A 16,312-nucleotide genomic window follows, 5' to 3' on the forward strand; every position below is an offset into this window, starting at 1 on the left:
GGTTTGGCATGGAAAACTGTAATGAGGTGTGTAGTCCAATAGTGCCAGGTTCTAAGCTTGTCAAAGATGAAAATGGAACAGCCACTGATGCAAGGGAGTACAAGCAGATGGTGGGTTGCTTGATGTATTTGCTAGCTACTAGGCCAGACTTAGCCTACTCAGTGTGCTTGGTTGCCAGGTTTATGGACAGGCCAACTGAATTGCATGTCACTGCTATAAAGAGAATTTTGAGATACTTGAAGGGTACACTAGCTGATGGAATCATGTACAGCCACAACCCTAATGAGAATGAGCTAATAGGTTGGTCAGATTCAGACTATGCTGGTGATTTGGATGACAGAAAAAGTACTTCTGGTTATGTGTTTATGCTTGGAACAGGTGTTATATCTTGGTCTTCAAAGAAACAGCCTATTGTAACCTTGTCTACTACTGAAGCTGAGTATGTTGCAGCTTCCTTGTGTGCTTGTCAGTGTATTTGGTTGAGAAATATTCTGAGTCATTTAGGAATTGGACAAGGGAAGACATCTTTGATCTACTGTGACAATAGTTCATCCATCAAATTATCAAAGAATCCTATAATGCATGGAAGATGTAAGCATATAGATGTGAGATTTCACTTCTTGAGAAATCTTGCTAAGGAAGGAATTGTGGAGCTTAAGCACTGTACAACTCAAGAGCAGCTAGCTGATTTGATGACTAAGCCATTAAAACTTGATACATTTCAGAAATTGAGAAGCAGATTGGGAATGATGGCTCTTCAGAAGATGTGATAGTGTTGCTTGATAGGCTGCAGTTGAGGCCTGCAAGGCTTGCCTGGCTTGTCTGTATGTGCCTGAGGCTTGCAGGATTGGCGCGCGCTCAACTAGCTTGCCTGGCTTGCCAATGAGCTTGACTGGCTTGTGATGCTGCAATCTTTGATCTGTTTTAGTTTGTAATGTTTGTTGATTCTAGTTTGTTTTTGCTTGTTTTGTTAATTGTATAGTCATACAATTAGGGGAGGATTATGTTAGGTATTGGGCCTTATGAGCATTAAGCCCAATACAAATATGTACTTTGGCCCATTAGCTTATATATGGTGCTTTGCCTATATAAGTAATGAGTGCTTGATCAATAAAAGTGTGCATTACCATTTTGATCATAACAAAAAGGGCCCTAGTAATCTAGAGTTCAGGCGAGTTCTTGCATCAAGTGGTTCGAGTCCCCTCCCAAATGCAGTTGCGGAGGATCGAACTGTGATCCTCCTTACCAAGTCCAGCGCCAATCACCACTAAACCAACTAAATATTTAGTTGAAATTCTAACAATTAGGCTATTTGACAACAAAAAAAATTGACAATTGTTTCAATAATTAAATGGAATAGTTAAGCAGTGAACCCATGTACCGATACATAATGATAGGTACCCTTCAGAATTTTATATTTAAGCACAACACATCAATTTATTGGGAAATTTCTTTTTGTGTGATATGAGTTTCTCAAGTCAAACACCATTTACTATTTAAGTAATAGACGATATTTTTTTTCTTTAAATTTCTTATTTTATAACATCTATTACTTAAGTAGGGGAGAGTAAATACGGCGCACGAGAAATTCATAGGATCCAAAAGAAAATTTCATCTTATTCATAGGATTCAACAAAATTTTGTGAGCTGGGTCAAATTAGTAAAATGTTTCGTGAGGAGGGTATGCTGTGTTAAAACCCTAAACCCATACTACTAGCATAAATAATTAAAATAATTTACACTAAAAAGCACCAACATCATCAATTAATTTCTAACTACTAACAATTTGCATATAAAAAAAATCATCAATTAATTTCTAAATTTTTGCTTTCTTTTCAATTTAATTCTAGATTTTATAAATATAATTATTTCGTTGTAGAATTCATGTTCACAACACGATGAACTAGTGGATAATGATTCTTCGGATCATCAGATGTTGATGATTTGTTGCAATCGATGTTTTTCAGCCCTCGTGAAGGGGGTGTGCTTGCAAATATTGATGTTCAAGTTTTTTTTTTTTTTACATTTATATTGATGTTCAAGTTAGCATGTGCTTAATGCATGTACTAGGTTTAGAATGAAGCAAGCATTGAAAGATTGTTACGTGACATTTATATACTCCCTCCGTCCAATGTTTTTTTATGTCTTTTCTGATCAATGTTTTTTTTCTACCGGATTATAAATTTAGAGAATAATTATCATGTGAGATTTGGAAAGTTATTATCACGTGTGATTTGGAAAATTATTATCATGTGTGATTTGGAAAGTTATTATCAAACTCAATTCTACTAAATCAATTTTTTTTTGCAATACAACCAAACGCAACCATAGTCATGTCACTAATCACATTCATTATTTTGATTTTAACATTGCTAATATTAACCGATGATCAATTAATACAGTATGCACTAACAGATATTGAGATGATGTTATGTTACGTAGTTGTGGGAAGAGTTTAAAAGATTATCCTCCAATGCCTAGAGCAAACACATTATTAGTTCTTGATATACAAAATAGTTTAATACACGACGAATTGAATTATAACAGAAAATCATTAGCTGAGGAACATGTTAGATTGATGTCAACTATGACTTCATAGCAACGTAAAGTATATGACACAATCATGATAGAGTTAACGAAAACAAACCTGATGTGTTTTTTCTTTATGGTTATGGGGGTACAGGGAGGACATTTATCTGGAGGGTCATGTCAGCCGCATTACGCTCAAAAGGTGAGATAGTTTTAACAGTTGCCTCAAGTGAGATCGCTGCATTGCTTATACCTGGCGGTAGAACAACACATTCAAGGTTTTGTATTCCTCTAAATGTTGACGAGTTTTCAACATGTACCATAGTTCCTAAAAGCCCTTTGGCGCTATTAATACAAAAAGCAAAGCTCATTATATGAGATGAAGCACCAATGATGCACAAACACTGTTTCAAAGTTGTTGATCGAACTTTAAAATATATTCTCAAGTCTGTTGATGAAAAAAATAAACATGTTCCCTTCGGTGGAAAAGTTGTTATTTTTGGTGGAGATTTTAGACAAATTCTACCAGTAATACCCAAAGGTACAAGGCCAGAAGTTGTTCATGCTACTATTAATTCTTCGGTTCTTTGGAATTTTTGTGAAGTTTTAACATTGAGTAAAAACATGAGGCTTCTCGGTGGTGCTTCGAGTGCAGACGTTGAACAAAGAAGATTGTTTTCTGAAAGGGTTTTGGGTGTTGGCGATGGAGAAATTGGAGATGACAACGACGATGATTTAGAACTTGACATTCAATCAAATTTATTGATTCCAAATTCAGGTGATCCTCTTGCTTCTATCGTTGAAAGCACTTATCCCCAACTTTTAAAAAACATGAACGATATAACGTATTTCCAAAATAGAGCTATACTATCTCTTAAAAATTCAATAGTCGACACAATAAATGATTATATGTTGGATTTAATTCCTGGTGAAGAAAAAACATATTTGAAAAAACATATGTAGACGGTCAAACAGTGGATGATGTTCATACTCCCGAATTTTTGAACACGATTTCTACGTCGGGACTTCCAAATCACAAGTTGAGACTTAAAGTTGTAGCTCCAGTTATGCTATTAAGGAATTTGAATAAAAAATTAGAATTATGCAATGGAACAAGACTTATTATTACGAGATTGGGAAAACGTGCTCTTGAAGGAAAAATTATTTCAGGAAGTAATATTGGTGATCAGGTTTTCATATATAGATTTTCTCTAACACCATCTGACGTGAGAATTCCTTTTAAATTTCAACGGAGACAATTTTCTATAATGATTTCTTTTGCGATGACTATTAATAAGAGTCAAGGACAATTTTTAAAGCATGTTGGGATATATCTTCCGTCGCCAGTATTTTCACATGATCAGTTTATGTTGCAATTTCAAGAGTTACTTCTATAAAAAGATTAAAAATATTGATCATCGATGACGACGGTGAAGATACGACTAAGACTTTGAATGTGGTCTATAAGGAAGTCTTCCGTAATATAACATAATTTTCTTTGTATGAATATTTTTCCAAAATAATTGTTGAACTATCGTTTAATGTTACTCAACTTTTTTCATTTACCTTACATTATTGGAATTATCATATCTTATTTAATCATTATATAACTTACAGCTAATCAGACCCGTGCACCGCACGGGTCGATGCACTAGTTTGACTAAATATACTATTCATATATTTTGTTTTGACTGTATTTTTCTAAAAGTATATAAATGTAAATATTATCGTATAAGATTTTGTTTGATTTATTTCGATGAATATTTTTAAAATATTAAATTTCAATAATTTTTACTAATAAAAAATTAAAGATATTCGTAATTAAAATTATGTATTGACATACATGCAGTGATTAATAATGTCTTATATTTTGGAATGAAAGGAGTATATCCTAAAAATATGATATATGGACAATACGTAACTAAATTCCAAAATTTTCTGAGATAAATTCAATTTTGATAAAATAAAATTTAAATTAGTCGACAATATTTTCATATTGTAATAAATTAATATTTGATTCATTACAATAAATTGAATTTATACAATGATAGTCTACAAATTCTAGCTCAACTAAAAAAAATGTTAAAATTGTTAAATCGAATGTCATTATCAAGTTCAAACAACTTATCATTTCATTTAAGCTTAATTGCATTTTTGGTCCTTATCTTTATTATAGATTTCAAGTTAGTCTCTTATCTTTTAAAAGTTTCAAGTTGGTCCCTCGTCAAATTTTTCACTATTACCTCAATTGGTAGGGATATCGAATTATATATGTTAGGTCGGGTTCAAACCGCGGACAACTCATTCCGGGTTCTTGAAAAAGAAAAAAAATAAATAAATAAACTAACAATATGGGAGATTGGGATTCATATAGAGAAGACCAGTCTTACTGCCACTTTGCACTGAACTCAACTGTCCGCTGTAATATCAAATTCTGTCCGGGAAACGCACCGGAGCTGGTCGCCGGCCGCCGTAAAAAACAGCGGTAAAATCCGTCTAGGTATTTCTTTCCCCTTTCCTGTAGTGCGCGAGGATGCGGTTGAAAACATAGCATTATATGTATTAGTAATTGACTATCAATTTGATGCATACTTCTATGATTCATGATTGATTGATTCATAATTATTCTGCTCATGTTTCTTGATTGAATCAGTTTATTTGAATTTATCAACTAACATAAACATCTATGAAATTAGTTGGGAGAGCTTACGACTCTGTTTGGCAAGAAACAACCGGTAAATAAATTAGCTTATAGCGAATGAACTTGTAGCTTATAGTGGATAAGCTAGCTGATTAAATTTATAGTGTTCGGTAAAATTAACGGTTGAATTACTATTTAATGTTTTTAAAAGTAAGATGAGTAAAATTGAGAGATAAAATGATAACTTATAAGCTCGTGAGAAAAAAAAATGTTACTAAACGGGTCCTTTTTTTTTTCTTCATATGAGCTTATAAGCTAAGCTCAAAATTTGGCATTGTCAAATAAAACCTATGTAAACAATGTATGACATGTCCATAAGCTCTCTAGGATAGCTTATGAAAACAAGTTATAGCTTATATGAAATCAGCTAGACTTTATTTTATCTTTTGTTACGGAAATTGCTCATACTTAAGCACTTACACGATAAGCGCTTACAGATAAGTTCTTAAGTAAGTTGTTTATCCAAACTGGGTCATAGTCTGGATTACCAAGCAATGCGAGACTTTTCTGGTATACTCAAACAGAATTAATTGGATGCGGTCAGAAGTAGATTGTTTGGTTGGAATAATAAATTCGTATCTATGGGTGGTAGAATTGTCTTGTTAAAGTCAGTCCTGTACGCGTTACCAGTCTATTTTCTTTCTTTTTTCAAAGCTCCGTCAGGTACCATCACTAAACTTGAAACTTTTTAAAAAATTCTTGTGGGGTGGGGGAGAGGACTCTAGAAAATTTAATTGGGTCCAGTGGGATAAGGTGTGTCGAGCCAAAGAGGATGGTGGTTTGGGGATTAAAAACTTGAAGGCTCTCAATTTAACATTACTAGGAAAATAGGAGCAGAGGTTGCACAATGAAAAAAATAGCCTTTGGTATAGAGTATTGGCAAGTAAACTTGGAGAAAGAAATGGTAGAATTATTAGCGATGGGAGGAACTGTTCGACATGGTGGAAAGACTTACAAAATATTGAAAAGGGAACATGGGGTTTCAAAATGAATTGGTTTTCGGAACATCTAAGAAAAGAAGTGGGGAATGGTGTACATTCTCTTCTCTGGGATGACCCTTGGATGGAAGGAGTAGCTCTTAGTGTTAGGTATCCTGGTCTTTATGTGTTAACTGAAGAAAAAGATGCATTTTTGAAGGACATTGTTCATTTTGAAGGAGGAGAGTGGAAGTTTAAATGGATAAGAAGTTTATCTCAAGAAGAACTGTATTGGGAAGAGGAGTTGAATGGTAAAATTCAAGGTCTGAGTTTGAATTTTGATGGAGAGGATAGATGGGTGTGGTCAAGAGGTAACTATTCAGTAAAGGAAGCGTATGATTCAATAATGGAAGGAATGGTGGCTGAAGGTCAATGTAATTCTGCAGTTGTTTGGAATGGCTTGGTGCCGCTAAAGGTGGCAGTTTTCGTGTGGAGGTTGATTCAAAATAGGGTACCAACAAAGGATAATTTATTTAAAAGGGGGGTCTTGAATGAATCTCAAATTGGGTGTGCAAATGGGTGTGAAGCGGTAGAAAGTGCTTCACATTTGTTTTTCGAATGTCCTACAAGTGTGACAGTTTGGCAACAAATCTTGGCGTGGTTGAAATTATCATCTGCTCTGCATAACAATGTGTCGGCAAACTTGAACCAATTTGCAAGTTTGTTAGGCAGTGGCAGAATGAAGGAAGCTCGTTTAAGTGTTATATGGTTTGTGAGTATATGGGTTTTATGGAAAAATGAGAGGATCTTTAAGGATTCAAATAGAACTCAGGAAAATTTGGTAGAAGAAATAAAAGTTGTCATGGAAATGGTTAACAGGCACAGCTAGAAGGTTTATCACTCCGTTAAGTCAATGGATTTTATATCCAACGGAGTGCTTATAGCCTTCTGGTTTTTATTGAGTTGAGTCTGCAGAATTGCTACAGGTTCATTTAAGCTCTGGTGGTAACTAGCTTTACTTTGGGGGGTATTGGGAGTTTGAAGGATTGCAATAAAGCTCGGTTTGCAGGGTCTACCAATCTCATTATGCAGGTCCTAGTTGGGCTTTTCTGGTTTAGTTGCAGGATCTCTGCATCAATATTTCTCTCTTAGCTGTGGTACTTCAGTTGTATCTCATATTTCCTTGTCCAGTTCGTTGGGGCTGTAGTTGTTGTTGTTCTTTCAATATCTTCGTAAGTCCCCGCGACATTGGTGGCTTGGACAGAGATCCCTTGGTGCTGCATCTTTTGTTAGCTGCTCTGGTTCTCTTTTAATGGTTTCCTCTCCTTCTGGTGGATCATTATCTGTCAAGCTTGTGTTCTGTCGTACTCAATGAGGCTTCATTTATCTAGAGGATTGATTCTTAGATTGCATTGGTGCTCTTTTAGGACCTGTACTTGTGCTATGTTCCTAGTGTAGTTTGAATTGATAGAGTACATGTGTTTGTCTTATGATTAGCCTTTTGTGAACACTAGCTGATCTCTATTATCTAGTAGAGCCTTGAATTTTGTTTCTCATATGTAAGGCACATCTTGTGCTTTTGTTTGGCTTATTTAATGAATTTTTTTTGCCTTCTCAAAAAAAAAATTAATTGAAAAGAGTCATTGCAATATATTATAAAATCATTTTCATAGCTTCTGAAGATATATATATTTAAGGTGTAAGGCACTTTGAATGATGAGAATCAATCTCATGAGCTATCAATAGATTCAACTATTCAAGTTCAACACATCAAAGCCTTGTTTTATTTTCTTCTTTTCTGATATGGTTATGTTTTTCATCCAATCGCTACTTTTCTGTCAAATTACTATGTTCTTTGGTATAATAAGAAGCATATAGACAAAATTTTTTTCATTTCGAAACAGATTGATATGATTATGTATATATGAAGTTATAAACCTTTTGATAACCATGCCAGGTTGTGCAGGTTAGAATTGGTTATGATCAACTAGTAAAGATTTGAATCTCAAATGACGATTCTTTCTCTGTTGCCAACAAACTATTCAGGTTTTTTCTTATTATATTGGTTTGTTCTACACATGAATGCTAGTTTTGCTTCCTGTTTAACTTCATTTTTCTTGACATATTGTAGGTTTTCTTCACCAAGGTACTCCTTTTCTGCCATCAAAGTTTTCAGCGAGAGTTGGTTGTTATCACAGAGATGTTTCTCTTACACCACAAATGGTAATTATTTCCTCGTCTCTTTGTCTTTGTCCCTATACTATGTGAATGTGTTTCCAGTGGTTATTGATCATTTGAGATTACATGCTTTGTATCGGCAGATTTGTAGAGCAAAGATAAAACAAAAATATTCAAACCATATTAGCACCAAATTTGTGACGTCTGCTACAAGAAATGATCTCCATCATATAAGCTATGATGATTCGCCTGAAGAGCCCTTTTTGATAACATTGATTAAAGAATCCTTATGGTATTTTGAAACTTCAGTTTGTCCTCAAAATACACTAGTGTTCTTGTTCATTTGTTCTTGTGTATTGAGTATATGATGAAAAAATACAAATCACTCTGCTTAAGTTTATTGAATTACAGAAAAATAAATCATATTTACAAGTAGCAATTGTTCCTTTTTTCAGGGGTTTAAAATCTTTATTTTCATTTTTGATTGAGCAACCTAGCCAGCTGAAGTACATAGAGTGGCCAAGCTTTAGTAATACGGTATGTCTCATTATTATACAGTTACGAATCACAATGTGTTGAATGGTTACTTATATATATCTTTATAAATTCTTGGCAGTTGAGGACTGCAACACTTACTCTTGTTATTGTTGCATTTCTTCTTGTTGCGTTATCATCTGTTGATTCGGCTCTCAGCTACCTTTTGAATTTAGCGCTTCGGAAGAGCATATAACTGTGCAGTACTCATGTTACCATTACTATGTAAGCAGTTTACTTCTGATGCTTGTAATAATCTGTTTAGGTCCAACCTTGTTAGCCTTTAATTATCGACTCCTATTGTGAACTCGAACCGGTTAAGTTATTCAAGTAGCTTTTATCCAAGTCGTCGCTTCAGGTGAAGAAATTGGTTGCGTTGTGTGGAATCTTATTAACATAATTTCATGTGTAGAAACTAGATACTAAAGTATATTTGGGGGTAGGGACTGAAGGGTTTGAAGGAATTGGTTGCATTGCATGGAATCTTGTTGACATTATTTCATAGATAGAAACATATATTGGAGGATATCATAATTGCATGTAACCTCGTTATTATCAAAGTCATCGCTTCAGCTGAAGAAATTGGTTGCTTTAATGCTTTGCATGGAATCTCGTTATCTGTTTAACATAATTTCATGGATAGAAACTACAGAAATTTACAATGTGTATACAGAGGGTATACATATTGTAGATTTGGGTGTGAATTTTTGTTCGGAACCATGTTATTGGTGTGAAGTATCTACCAAAATTATAAATTAGTTATTTAGATAAGTGATTGATTAGAATTAGAGAATGATGAAATATCGTTTTTGTGTATGGACAAGCCGATGCAATTATTATTCCTAATATTTACTGATTATACCCTCATTTATTCCTAGATTATATGATGAACTTAAATCAACTGAAATTTGGACTCAGAATAGAATCTAAATTTGGTGGCAAAAACATGTAAAGCAATTTATATGCTTTACTTGGAAGAGCAGAAAATAGAAATGAACACTGTCTGCTGATCTGATATAAGCATGGTTGTCAATCTCAAGTTAACTCTCAGAATATTGAGTCTGCCATATATAAAATGCTTATTTTCCCCTTATGATGTTTTCTCTTCCCACCCCCCATGAATCTTTTATCCCCCTTGAATTTCCAATTTTGCCATTGAAAAAACTTCGGTTCGTAGAAACCGAAGTTTTTTTTTGCCTTGAAAACAAATTTCGGTTTCTAAAAAACCGAAATTTACTCTGAATTTGCACTAGAAAAAATTCGGTTTCTGCGAACCGAATTTTTCTGCAAGGGCAAAATTGGAATATTGGGGGTATAAAAGATTCATGGGAGGGGGGAAGAGAAAACATCTCCCCTTATTCCTTAACATGCCTTAACTGATAGTGGTTAAGAACAATTCAATTTGAATGATAAGGTTCTCCAGTTCCTTTATGCACAAAACACTAGGAAAACAACTTTGCCCACCCGCATTGCTAAAAAATCTCCGGAAGTGTGTTTTAAGACAGTGGAAAAACTGGTTTTTCTTGTTAAGAAAATTTCTTCCCAAACACTAATCTCACAATGCATCTAAAATCCCAATGTTGATCGAATCTGCAAATGAGGTGAATGAAACTTCAATTCCATAGTTCCTTCTCAACTCCATTTCTGCTGGCATAAACCTAATACCCAGGAAAGCAAGATGCTATAGAAGGAGGGAAACCTACTAACTACAATTTTATAGTTACCTTAGCCTGGTAAACCCGACACCTATGAGGACTTTTAGGGCATTCTCCTCACTTTCGAGAGAAATACAGGACTTGATAGCTCATTTGTAGCCCTTCTCTTGCTCGGGCATAGAAGCACACTCCAGGTTATAGTTACAAGTTTGCATTGAACCCAATACACTGATGAGTTGAATTAATCCAACCAAACGTGCTTCTTGATCAAATCAAGGGTGGCTTTGACCCTTGTACACAACAAGCAGGTATATTAAAATATGAGTGCTAATGAGTGCCCCTAACACTTTTTAAAGAATTTAAATAATAAATTTTTATGAAAATATGGAGAGTCGATGTATTCGTTAAAAAACTTCTTTAAATTAAATTCTTAAATAGTGTTTCGTGGTCTGTCGAAAAAAAAATAGTGCTTCGTGGTCACTCGTTAACAAAACTCTTAAATATTTGACATTTAGTAGTAGTTTGGGACAGGGACGGAACTAGGTGTTAGGGAAAAGGGGCGACCGCCACCCTTGAAACTAGTAGGAGTATACTATCCATATGTATGTATATATGATTCGCCACCCCACGTATGATTCTGTTAGCCACCCCACGTATGATCTGTGTAATAAATACATGCACTACATAGCTTTTCATCATATATAAACTACTAATTGTATACAGTATATAATAAAAATACAATACTATTTTGTTTGTGTAAATTATTATTTTAGTTAATACTTGATTCTTAAATGTATTATAATTGCAAACACATTTGATTATTTTTTAGGCTATTTAGTCGCTTATGTTTATTTTAGGTTTTAATTTGGTCCTTTATATTTAAAAAGTTTCAAATTTGTCCCTTATGTTATTGAAGTCAACATAAGTTCATCCTTTTAATTAAATTGAGTTAATTTTTTTAGAACTTTTTGTTAGATTTTGAGTTAATTTCTTCTTAAACTTTCACATAGTACCTCCCAAAGTTGTCTGCACATGCAAATCTATAAGCCATGTAGATGATTTAAACAAAAATTTGACTAAAAAGACCAATTTAAAACTTTTTAAACTTAAGAAACCAAATTGAAACATAAACTAAACATAAGGGGACCAAATATGCAATTAAGCATTTTTTATAACGTGTCACGACTTGAACTCTGGACCTTCAACTCTTTTAACTTTTAACTCAACTAACTCAACTAGTTCAACAAGTTGAGTTATTCATCGCACCCTTGAAAATATCTCTTTTATTAGTATTTTTTTTATCATCAAATCCATTTTTAGTTAGTTAATTTAGTCTTAAAACTATTTCGTCTAACTTCTCATTAAAATTTGAGTTAATTTCGTCTAACTTTCCATTAAATTTTAAGTTAATTCCATCTATAACTTTTACGTGGCACCCTCATAAGTTGTCCGTGTATGAAAAAATGTTAGCCACGCAGATGATTTAAACAGAAAATTGACTAAAATGACTTGAAACTTTTTTAACTAATAGATCAAATTGAAATCTAAAATAAATGCAAGGGACCAAATATGCAATTAAACCTAATTATTTATAGTAAAAGTTGATTATTATTGACGTTAATAATGTGTTATATTTTCGCCACCCTCGATGACTTTTTCTGGTTCCGTCCCTGGTTTGGGACATACTATTCAAAATGGCATTTTGACCAAATATTGAAAATGTCACTATGGTGAACACCTTGAGAAAGCCGGCTATAAAAAGTTTCAAGCTACATTTTTTATTGCATTGCATTTATTCCAACATTTTTTTTTCTTCAAGTAATTTAGTGGCTAGAAATTTCACCTTAAAGGTGAATAAATGGAGTGTCTGGAGTTCGAACTCCGATTCCTGCATATATAGTGCGATGTCCCTACCAACTGAGTTAAGCTCACTAAGACCCCAACAAATTTTTATTGAGGATAAACGTATTATTGGTAGCACGTAACAAAATAGTGATAATAATGCTTTAAACCTCCTTTCACTTCAATTATTGTTGGAGGTTGAGTTGATGTTTTGGACCTATCATTTAAGGTTTTATTTATGGTGTGTGTGTGTGTATGGGACCTATCATTTAAGTTGAAATGCTTTGCTTAATTTTTTTTTTTTTTCTGTTTTGAGGGGTCAATTCACCTAAAACTAAATGGTTTTCCCTACAGCTCATTTAAAACTATGTCTATATAATTATAAGGGTCTTGCTAAACAGTGCCCCCGGGGCACTCTTTAAGCATTCTATTTAAAGAAATAATTTACTCAAAAAGTGAAATATTTCAATTTTCGAGGCGTTGACTTCACACATTTCCATAAAATTTTAACAAAAACTTACTATTTAAGATGCTTAAAGAGTGCCCCGGAGGCACTGTTTAGCATTTTCCTAATTATAATTTGGACTAAAATTGACTCTTTTGGAAGTACACTTTATGAAGCATGTAGTTGGGTTGAGGTATGCATGTTATAAAGCATTTAAAATCTATAAGTCACAAAAACGTGGCACCAAGTAAGTATGCATGTAATTTTGGTTCTCAAGAGCTATTACAAGATCGTGAAACAAACTGATTTTTATCGAAAATTATTTTTCAGTAGTATGATTTTTATCAAAAACATATTTTTCAATAGTGTAAATTTATTAAATTTATCAAATTTATTAGTAGTATATTTTATCTGTGTGAGCAATGCATGTAGCGGTGAAATTAGCCTTTTATAAAATGTAAACTAAAGCAACACCAAAAACACTAATAAGTAATAACAGCTATATGATAAAAAAAATTAAAAAAATGAGTAAGACAACATTTAGTCAAATTCATGCTTATAAAAAGAGTCAAATTCATTTGTAAACAACTAAATCATTTGTAAGAAACTTATTTAAAGTTGTAACCAAAAAAGAAACTTATTTAAAGTAATTAAATATATTTTATCGCAGTATCTAAACATAAAATATGCATACTCATACAAATAAAAAATATATAATTGTTGAGGTAGCATAAGCTACCTACCCTATACATACCTAATTATTGGTTTTGTGTTTTCTCTCTAGGTCTCTCATGTATCTTCTATATCCCCAAATATTTCAATTTTGTCCTTGCTAAAAATTTCGGTTCGCAGAAACTGAAGTTTTTTCTAATTCAAATTCAGGGAAAATTCGGTTAACAGAAACCGATTTTTTTTTCAAGGCAAAAAAAAATTCGGTTCGTAGCAACCGAAATTTTTATTGAAGGGCAAAAAAGTAAAATCTAGGGGGAAAAAAAGAACCATGGAGGATCTAAAGAGAAAACATCTAAATTGTTTTTGTGAATGGGCCAAATTGTGTAGCCCAGACCTCAGGTGGGCTGTGTTAAATTGGGTTGTGTAAATGGAATAGAGTCACTATATTTTGGAGCATTTCTTTTGGAGATTTTTTTTTGTCATCTTACCAGTTTTTCGCGAGTCTTATGTCTTTCGGATTTTAATATTCTGCTACTTAAGTAGTGGACGTTATAAAGATATGATGTTTTTTTTTTTGGGGGGGGGGGGGGTCCACTGCTTAAGTAGCGACCGAGGGTATTTTGATAAATTCGTATGACACGCGAGAAAATGGGTAGGGCGTTAAGAGAAAAACTCTTTCTTTTGTCACAATTTTTGTTAGAATTTTGAATAAATCATGAATTTCATCTCTGAAATATTCGACTTGATTTGTCTCTCGCCAACAGCTATAGCTTTTGGCTTAATATCAACACCAATAATGTAGTGCAAATAAAACATGGAAGAAGATAGTATGGAATGTGTATAGATACTGGTTGAGATTACACTCCTTGATATGTCTGTTTCCTCATATCAAACTTTGAATTTGCAGTGACCTTTCATGCTCTAGTCTTCATAAATATCAGTAATGTGAATAGAATTACTAGTCTTGAAAACCGTGGTAATAGTAGGGTAAAAAGAGTACTATATATTAATTATTTGATTTTTTGTAGGATTACATTCTTATATTCATTTAGCAATAAGCTATTCACATAAATATGTTACTGTCCTTACATTATTTTTTAGTATAAAGTGGCATTATTTTCACACTCATGCCAGAATATACAATTTACAAATATACATGAATTCTTAACTATAGTGTTAAAATAAAATGAACATGAAAACTAAGGGAAATTTTAGTTGAGTGTTTGGCCCATAATCATAATATACAACAATTTCACAAATTTATTTTGTTCCATCATTTTTCTTCCGATCTCTCACAAGTCCAAAATCCAGATGCTCTTGTGCCTTGGGTACTGAAACCAAAAGACATTATAAGATTTTTATTAGAATAATTTGTGCACTTAATTCAAGTACTAGTAATTCATGTTCGATTTTCCAACGTAAGTTAGTTCAGTTAGTAAGGAGTTGATTCATATCACGTAAGTGTGAGCTGCCAACATTAAAATCTCGTGGTGGATATTCTATAAATACCTCTTTCAGCGCTGAATCTTGAAGTCTGTCCTATGTCCGATGAGCCTCTAAGACTCACTCAAAATAGGGTTGAAATAGCGAATATAACATAGCATAGCGTAATTCTAAAAAATTGATATTCTTCGGCAATACATGCATATTTAATACACAATGTTGTGAAATAGTAGGACTATAACACTATAGTGTAGCGAAATTTGAATAAATCGTTGTTTTTTTAATCCACAATTGACTTCACTGGCTCAAAATCTTTATGTTGAAATTCAATACAATAATGGAAACTGACCATTTCCCCTCATGAAATTCAAACAGGACACTAATATAGATGATTTCTGTGTTCTCTCAAATGCACCAGAATTTTATGTTGAATCAAGCAAACTGTGCAATACAGAGTTTATGAAATGTATGTAGAATAAAGCAATGTGTACATTGAATGAAACTTTGTCAGTTTTGTAGACTTTTCTTGTACAAAATTGAAGTGAAGACTTTTGTGTAATGTTTTAATTATTACTAGTGCTTTTATAGTATTCACCAAAATAGATCAAAATCATGTTTGAATTTTGAAGAGATGTTTTCTTTTCTCTATAAAGTCATCAAAATTGAAGACTAAATTAAATCATATTTAGTCAAAGTAGTTCTTATAAAATAGAACGGAGGAAGTATAATATGAAGTCATGTTCGATCATGTGCCAATTATTTTTCAATGAACAACAATGTGAAAAAGGAAAAGTCACAAATATTTAGAAATTTTTCTAAAAATTTCAAATAACCAATTTCATTCTCTTAATGAATTGCACAAAAATAGTCAATATGCATCAAATCCAAACTTATGAAATAAAACCTCAAAGCTCTACCACTTACTCAATTGACCGAGAATATGAGATCGTTTGACTGTGTGATATCGTGCTTTTCCTGACCGCGATCTCCCATCCCGGATCAAAGTAATCACAAATTTCATTTCCTTACCAAACAAATACTTGTCTTCACACACAAAGGTTCACTATCAAAACCAAGGATGGTTAAGAACCTTTATTCATATGAATGAAGTTATTACTTATTATGATGGACAAAACAAATTTACAAGACTAGAAACAACTTTTTGAAAATAATAATAAAAAAATGACTATGACACCAATGCTGACCTCAAATATTGAACATGTCTTGAAAGTTGTTCATTTGTTAACCAAAAGGAGAGTTTGTTACTTCTTCTTCTGTACTGATAAAAAGTGGTAAGTGGCACACATGCATTTGCTTATGTTGTCAGCACCTATCTATCAAAATTTCTCTGGCAAAAGTGAACATTGTTATCATTTATCATCAATCATGTTTTATG

The 16,312-nt window shown here is 33.1% G+C and overlaps 2 protein-coding genes and 1 long non-coding RNA gene across 6 annotated transcripts; 2 read left to right on the forward strand and 1 right to left on the reverse strand.

The window, feature by feature from the left end:
- The first annotated feature begins 4,879 nt into the window (after window positions 1-4,879).
- On the forward strand, window positions 4,880-9,454 carry LOC123906516. Of its 4 annotated transcripts, none has more exons than XM_045956441.1 (6): window positions 4,880-5,029; window positions 8,105-8,193; window positions 8,279-8,370; window positions 8,469-8,617; window positions 8,781-8,862; window positions 8,942-9,454. In XM_045956441.1, the coding sequence occupies exons 2-6, from the start codon at window positions 8,157-8,159 to the stop codon at window positions 9,053-9,055; spliced, it is 474 nt and encodes a 157-aa protein (XP_045812397.1). In that variant the 5' UTR covers window positions 4,880-5,029; window positions 8,105-8,156; the 3' UTR covers window positions 9,056-9,454. The 4 variants fall into 4 exon arrangements, with proteins under 4 accessions (XP_045812397.1, XP_045812396.1, XP_045812398.1 ...); XM_045956440.1 differs by having other exon boundaries at window positions 8,114-8,193; XM_045956442.1 differs by having other exon boundaries at window positions 4,881-5,014.
- LOC123904026 lies at window positions 6,218-7,036 on the forward strand. Its single transcript, XM_045953724.1, has one exon. It carries the CDS (start codon window positions 6,218-6,220, stop codon window positions 7,034-7,036), a length of 819 nt encoding a protein of 272 aa, XP_045809680.1.
- A 5,051-nt stretch (window positions 9,455-14,505) lies between the features above and the next one.
- LOC123906517 lies at window positions 14,506-16,312 on the reverse strand. The gene is made up of 3 exons (XR_006808941.1): window positions 16,122-16,312; window positions 15,841-15,979; window positions 14,506-14,804 (listed from the first exon to the last, which is right to left on the reverse strand). It is a non-coding gene; the product is annotated as an uncharacterized LOC123906517 (long non-coding RNA).

The sequence above is a fragment of the Trifolium pratense genome, linkage group LG2 (assembly GCF_020283565.1).
Source record: "Trifolium pratense cultivar HEN17-A07 linkage group LG2, ARS_RC_1.1, whole genome shotgun sequence".
Lineage (NCBI taxonomy): Eukaryota > Viridiplantae > Streptophyta > Magnoliopsida > Fabales > Fabaceae > Trifolium > Trifolium pratense.

Coding starts and splice junctions, on each gene's coding strand:
- LOC123904026 (XM_045953724.1), top strand. CDS start 6,218: ATGAATTGGTTTTCGGAACATCTAAGAAAAGAAGTGGGGAATGGTGTA.
- LOC123906516 (XM_045956441.1), top strand. CDS start 8,157: ATGACGATTCTTTCTCTGTTGCCAACAAACTATTCAG. Junction 8,194..8,278: donor GTTGCCAACAAACTATTCAG/GTTTTTTCTTAT, acceptor GACATATTGTAG/GTTTTCTTCACCAAGGTACT. Junction 8,371..8,468: donor TTTCTCTTACACCACAAATG/GTAATTATTTCC, acceptor TTGTATCGGCAG/ATTTGTAGAGCAAAGATAAA.